At 43.6% G+C, this 7,536-nt stretch overlaps 1 protein-coding gene across 2 annotated transcripts in view; it reads left to right on the top strand.

The window, feature by feature from the left end:
* Positions 1 to 7,536, top strand: part of brinp1 (bone morphogenetic protein/retinoic acid inducible neural-specific 1) — a 123,481-nt gene that overhangs the window by 84,753 nt on the left and 31,192 nt on the right. For both annotated transcript variants that reach the window (XM_008424389.2, XM_017307922.1), the window contains exon 5: positions 6,518 to 6,623. In XM_008424389.2, coding sequence (XP_008422611.1) covers positions 6,518 to 6,623 — 106 coding nt within the window. The remainder of the gene's footprint in view (positions 1 to 6,517; positions 6,624 to 7,536) is intronic.

Here is a 7,536-nt window from a genome sequence, read left to right as displayed (position 1 = left end):
TATATATATATATATAGCAGGGGTCTATGCTTGTTTGCTTACTGTGTCAGAACAATTTCATATCTATGCCGTGCTACATCAAATCACTTATTCTGTTCTGTGTTCATGACTCATTAGGGGCCATTGCATTCACATGCCACATTTTGAGTTTACATCTACATTTAAATCCTAAAGAGAGTTGTAATTGAACTTTTTATTGCGGCTATGTCTATTAGCATGTTTTTTTAATGAAATGTAGTAGAAGATGTAATGTAGAAATCATCTGCTATTCATTAATTCCTATATGAATAAACAGATTTGGTCAATCAGGCTAATTTCTCCTAAAGTATAATTTGTTAATTTCTGCTGTAACTTTATGATATTTACAATTTCTGCATTGTGAGATGTAGGGATGCAACTGGTAATTGGGCTAGAGGTCAAATTGATTAACTAGTGCTGCAGAAACAATAGCTCATATGGGATACATAGTGAGAGATGTAAGCAGAGTAATCTATTTTCTCTTTCCCATACAAATATAGACACCAAGTGCCCAGAGGGTTTATTTGAATTTTTTTTTTTTCTATGACTGAAAAGTTTACATAAATGAAGAAAGTTTTCAAACATTGTGGGCTTTTGGGAAAAAGACAGTTGAATATATTGAAGAAAACTTTAGATCTCATGTGCATTATCTCTTATTTACCCAGTTAGATGGTAGCCCTGATGGCAGATGACAATTAAAGGGAACGTTCCAGAACTGTGATTTTTGACTGTGTGCTGTGATACATTCCCAGCCTGGTGGGATTCCACTGTTGTGTTCTGCTCAATAATCCAAATCCTTTAAGTCCCACTCGGCCCACTTCAGTCCTTTGATTGTTCCTTTTATTTTTATTGCGTTTAACTCCATTTTCATAATCTGATGCACTGCACAGCGTGTGCTAGGGAAAGAAAAGACAAGTGCCACACACTGTTCTCCTATGGTCATTCAGATTACAACCGCTAGTCTTTAATCCGTAAAGATGACTTTGTCTGTGCTTAATTTAAAATGGAAATTTTCAAAGACATTTCTCTGTAGATGCTGTTCACTGAGTGAACTTCACTCAGTAGAACTGTATGTTACTAGTAACAAAATGCATTTGCTAGTTAATACACTCTCCTGCGTACCTGATATGAGTTAATTTAATTAGTAACTAGTTGATTTGCTCTCACACATGAATCCTTTTATACTTTTCCAGCCATTGCCTCTGACCCAACTATTATGAGACTTGGAAGAAACATCCAACCTGAAAACGTTTCATTCATAAAATCGTAAAGTTTTACAGTTCAAACATTAGTTATATTTTCTAGGTTTTGATATGAAAAAAAAATGCTCTTGTGATTTAAAAATATTTTGTTTTTCATTTCATTCAACTTTAGATAATGCCCAAACGTTTCAGGAATTCAAGTTCTACTCAATGTCAAACTAGGGAAGTGGAATAAAAAAGACAATGAGACAACTAAATTAAGCTACAGTAAGTTTGAACTAAGCCTATTGATTATTTGAGAGTTCCTTGAAGGAATCTGAAGTTGCAGTGATGTGAATCTTTTCGCTGGTTCAGACAACATAATTTTAGAGTAACTATAGCAGAGAAGTCCAGGAAGTACAACATTGCAGCAATATTCTTTGCAAATAATCAAACCAAAAGCTTCTGTAAGAAACAGTCAGACTTTGACGTCATTCTTGATCTTGTCTATATCTCTTTTGCACCAGACAACACTTATTTATGTTTTAAGAATATTTTAGCCACATGCTACTGCTTTTTTATTAAAGGTCCAGCTTTTAATTTTTTTATCCAACATGACCGTAAATATTATATTGCATTAAAGCAGCTATCCTCACCAGTCCAAGTTTAGTGGTGTTTCCTTTTCCCTGCATTTAGTTGTTCTTTATAAATCGCAAGTGATCAAGTGAAACGTCGAGTTTCTTTATTTCTGCTGTTTCGTGTGGAAAAGGATAAGAAAAAAAAATGCTGAAGGATTTATGCAAGACCAAATGGATTGAATACTATAATTATATATTACTCTGAGAGAGTTTTGGCCCTGTCTGTCAACTGCATCCACACCTCCTCGTCAATCCCTCCTCCTGATCGCCTCATGCCAAGGGTAAGATATACATCTGTCTAATTTCTTGCTTGTCAGCCCACCATCTGGTACAGTATCAGCAATAAAGGCAGAAAAAATTGCATCCCACTTCAGTCTCTCTCTCTCTCTCTCTCTCTCTCTTACTTTCTCTTTTTCTCTCCTTCTCTCTCTCCCTTTCTGTCTCTTGCTTTTCTCTCTCACACACACATACAGTGTAGAGCTGCTTGCTAAAGTTACTGAGGTCAAATGTTGTGATGATGGTGAAGATAAACTTTTTTTTTCTGGTCTACTTTGATGGATGTTATAAAAATAAAGGAATCCCCGATGACTGCAACTCGGCCATCCGCTCGTTTAAATAATAAATAGCTGTATATTTCTGATATTTCTAAAAGTATTGAAAAGTTATTATTAGCCTAATAATTATACTAATGTTTTATGTAAAGGCAAACCTAATAAAACACTGTCATAATTGAAAAAAATAAAATAAATAAAATTACAATAAAATTACAATATTTTATGATGAAAAATACCTTTTGGACTTGGTTTTCTCTCGCCTGGACGCGGGTCATGGGGGCCCCACTCTGGAGCCAGGTCTGGAGGTGGGGCACGATGGCGAGCGCCTGGTGGCCAGGTTTTTACCCACGGAGCCCGAAGAGGAGACGTGGGTCCCCCTTCCGATGGGCTCACCACCTGTCCGAGGGGCCAAAGGGGTCGGGTGCATTGTGCTACGGGCGGCAGCCGAGGGAGGGGACCCTGATCCTTCCTCGGCTCCCTCCCTCGGAGGGGCGGTCTAATCCTCAGCTGCAGAAGCTGGCTCTTGGGACGTGGAACATCACCTCTCTGTTGGGGAAGGAGCCAGAGCCAGTGTGTGAGGCTGAGAGGTTCCGGCTAGAAATAGTTGGCCTCACCTTGACGCATGGCTCTGGTTCTGGAACCAGTCTCCTTGAGAGGGGCTGGACATACTTCCACTCTGGAGTTGCCCAAGGTGAGAGGCGCCGGGCAGGAGTGGGCATACTTGTTGCCCCCCATCTTGGCGCCTGTACGCTGGGGTTCACCCCGGTGAACGAGAGGGTAGCCTCCCTCTGCCTATGGTTGGGGGGACGGGTTCTGACTGTTGTCTGTGCTTACGGGCTGAACAGCAGTTCAGATTACCCACCCCTCTTGGAGTCCTTAGAGGGGGTACTGGAGAGTGCCCTTCCTGGGGACTCCCTTGTTCTACTGGGGGACTTCAACACTCATGTGGGCAATGACAGTGAGACCTGGAGGGGCGTGGTTGGGAGGAACAGCCCCCCCGATCTGAACTCGAGTGGTGTTCTGTTGTTGGACTTCTGTGCTSGTCACGGATTGTCCATCACGAACACCATGTTCAGGCATAAGGGTGTCCATATGTGCACTTGGCACCAAGACACCCTAGGCCACAGTTTGATAATCAATTTTGTCATCGTTTCATTGGATCTGCGGCCGTATGTCTTGGACACTCAGGTGAAGAGAGGTGCGGAGCTGTCCACTGACCACTACCTGGTGGTGAGTTGGCTCCGGTGGTGGGGGAGGAAGCCGGTCAGACCTGGCAGGCCCAAACGTGTAGTGAGGGTCTGCTGGGAACGTCTGGAGGAGTCCCACGTGAGACGGAGCTTTTACTCCCATCTCTGGCAGAACTTCGAACACGTTCCGGGAGAGGTGGGGGACATTGAGTCGGAGTGGACCATGTTCCGTACCTCCATTGCCAAGGCGGCTTATCGGAGCTGCGGCCGCAAGGTTGTTTGTGCCTGTCGTGGCGGCAACCCTCGAACCCGTTGGTGGACACCTTCGGTGAAGGATGCTGTCAAGCTGAAGAAGGAATCCTATCGGGCCTTTCTGGTGTATGGGACTCCAGAAGCAGCTGATGGGTACTGGCGGGCAAAGCGGCATGCCGCTCGGGTGGTCGCTGAGGCAAAAACTCGGGCATGGGAGGAGTTTGGAGAGGCCACGGAGAAAGACTTCCGTACAGTTTCTAGGCAATTCTGGTCCACCATCCAGCGTCTCAGGAAGGGGAAGCAGTGCAGCACCAACATTGTTTATAGTGGGGATGGTGTGCTGCTGACCTCAACTCGGGATGTCGTGGGCCGGTGGCAGAATACTTCAAAGACCTCAATCCCACCAACATGCCTTCTGTTGAGGAAGCTGAGCATGGGGACTCTGGGTTGGGCTCTCCAATCTCTGGGGACGAGGTCGCCGAGGTGGTCAAAAAGCTCCTCGGTGGCAGGGCCTCCGGGATAGATGAGATCCGCCCGGAGTTCCTTAAGGCTCTGGATGTTGTAGGGTTGTGTTGGCTCACGCGACTCTGCAATATCGCATGGACATCGGGGGCAGTTCCCCTGGATTGGCAGACTGGGGTGGTGGTCCCCCTGTTCAAAAAGGGGGACCGGAGGATGTGCTCCAATTACAGAGGGGTCACACTCTTAAGCCTCCCTGGTAAGGTCTATTCAGGGGTCCTGGAGATTAGGGTCCATCGGATAGTCGAACCTCGGATTCAGGAAGAGCAGTGTGGTTTTCGTCCTGGTCGTGGAACACTGGCTCTACACCCTCAGCAGGGTCCTGGAGGGTGCATGGGAGTTTGCCCAACCAGTCTACATGTGTTTTGTGGACTTGGAGAAGGCGTTTGACCGTGTCCCTCGGAGGACCTTGTGGGGGGTTCTCCGGGAGTATGGGGTACCGGGCCCTTTGATATGGGCTGTCAGGTCCCTGTATGACTGGTGTCGGAGTCTGGTCCGCATTGCCGGCACTAAGACGGGCTCGTTTCCGGTGAGAGTTGGACTCCGCCAAGGCTGCCCTTTGTCACCGATTCTGTTCATTACTTTCATAAACCGAATTTCTAGGCGCAGCCGAGTTGTTGAGGGGATCCGTTTTGGTGGCCTTAGGATCACATCTCTGCTTTTTGCGGATGATGTGGTCCTGTTGGCTTCATTAGATCGTGATCTGCAGTTCTCGCTGGAACGGTGTGCGGCCGAGTGTGAAGCGGCTGGGATGAGGATCAGTGCCTCCAATCCGAGGCCATGGTCTTGAGCCGGAAAAGGGTAGAGGGCCTTCTCCTGCCTCAAGTGGAGGAGTTTTAAGTATCTGGGGATCTTGTTCACGAATGAGGGAAGAGGGGAGCGGGAGATCGGCAGGTGGATTGGGGCAGCGTCTGCCGTGAAGCGGGGCTGTACCGGTCCGTCGTGGTGAAGAGAGAGCTCAGTCAAAAAGCGAAGCTCTCAATTTACCGGTCAATCTACATTCCCACCCTCATCTATGGTCATGAGCTTTGGGTCATGACCGAAAGAACGAGATCACTGACACAAGCGGCCTAAATGGTGCAGCTTTTGCAAAAAGCTTATCTATGACTAGCACATCAGATATGTTTTATCACATATTTTCATAAACTTATAAAGAAAAATGGGGGTTTGGCTTATGATGCATTGAGTTTAATCATTTTAATGCAGGCTTTTGTGCATCACAAGGGACTGACTACACCAAAGTTAATGCCTGATACATATGGTGTTTCTTGATGTGTGTTATTGTTTTTACTTTCTTTGAAAAGTGACCTTGATTTCTATGAAATATGATTCTTATTACAACACAAAGATATTATTCTGATTCAGAATGTATGTGTCAGTAATATATTAAAGGTATTTTCTGGGTCTACTGTTGTCTCTCCCTGTCTATTTATTTTCTCAAGTATTTTGATCTTTTCCATCAATTTTCAGTATTTTGTCAGTCTAAAAAATGGACACCATTCATTCACATATCACCAATGCTAAATGTTAGCAGTTTTTGGCTGCAGTTTGCTGTTATTTTATTGGTTGTTTTGCCACCCTGGTTTTTGCGTTTTTCACCACAGCAACCTCATCATATCAATTGACAAATTGCTTTAAAATTATTCCCATCTGAATTAAGAATGTAACGTGTAAATCAGCTGTTTCTTAAATTTGCAATTGAGACTTACTTCTAGAAATGAGTCGGTGAAAGCATAACATTAGGAGTGGTTTAAAAAAATTGCTTTGGTTATTGAAGCTTTAAACTATATGGTAAAACTGCACAATCAAAGCTCTTTTGTGTGCAGGCCATGGGGTACACATTTACTTGTATGAATGCAGTGTAATTAGCATGTATGAAAGGCTCTCAAAAAGAAAAACCATCTAATAACTGTTATGTTATTTGCTGACGGCAGTAATAAAAAGCTGACATTGTTAATGGCTGGGTAGTCTTGTGATCGTTTCTTTTCTTGACTTGAAATGCGTTGCTGCAACATAGAGGGAAGTGAGAAAAATGCTACATAACCTGATGACAGCATGTCTGCTGAAGATGAAAGCGGTTCTACTCATTGGGTGTAATATACAGGCAGACACTTACACCTACATTTCCTTGTAATGTGGCTTTCATTAAACTCCTAATTCTCTTGCAGGTGACAGAGACACGGACAGGGCCGCTGGGATGCAGCAGCTATGACAATTTGGACTCGGTTAGCTCGATCCTCCTGCAGAGCCCTGAGAGCAAGCTTCATCTGCAAGGTAAACAAATCAAATACAGCCCCATGCTTTCCAAGGATGTTGGACATCAGAGGGCAGCAGCCTGTTAAAATTAAAGGAGATCTGTAGTTGCACATGAAGTAGGAAAATGGTTTGTGGTTGCTGAAGAATTGAATGTCAATGCACTTTTTAATTGGCACTGGGTTTGGAATAGATTTGCTCCCGAATCCCCTCTGGGGGATTGCAGTACAATTTTCTGGTTATAGATGTCTGCTCATGTTCTAATGTGATTGTGTTCCTAAGTCTTCCTTAAAGCGCTGATCAAAGACGGGCCTAAATACAAAACAGTTCCTTCGGTTTCAGAGCTGAAACTCCTTATAAAGGTGTGGTGCATGCAATCAGTGTAAAACATTGCCTGTCCTATTAATTCTGAGCCACATTCTGATTTGTAGGAGTTTATCCAATGAGCATATTATGTAAGTCACTCTCAAAGATTGTCTAAGTTGGAAAGTAAAGCATTTGCATTCGGTTCACTGGCTGTAGCAGAATTTTAGCAGCAACTTTTACTCATTAGTATGTTCTTCTCGAAAAAACTTGCGTTTTTAAGGGGCAGCATAATGTAATTTTGCATAGTGCCATATTTTAGAATAATCAAGTGATGATGATGTAAAGCTCAAAAAACCTGATTTTACGTAATGCTGTCTCTTTTTAACACCGACACAATCAGAATAGAAATCACAAGAAAAAGAATCACATGCAGTGATTGACACTTGGAGGGAAAAGAATGACAGTTTTTAACAGCAATGATTGATCCATTTGTGTAGTTAAGTTTACATACATATTAACACCAGTCTTAGAATCACAGAGACTTCTCTTTAATACACACACCTCCTAGTTTTACTCCAATGCGGTTTGTCAAAGAAACACTTTTAGGTCCTTGAGTGCCACTTATTCT

The sequence above is a fragment of the Poecilia reticulata genome, linkage group LG12 (assembly GCF_000633615.1).
Source record: "Poecilia reticulata strain Guanapo linkage group LG12, Guppy_female_1.0+MT, whole genome shotgun sequence".
In the NCBI taxonomy this organism is placed as follows: Eukaryota; Metazoa; Chordata; class Actinopteri; order Cyprinodontiformes; family Poeciliidae; genus Poecilia; species Poecilia reticulata.
Note: the sequence above shows the minus strand (reverse complement) of the source record. Positions and strands in the feature narration are given on the sequence as shown.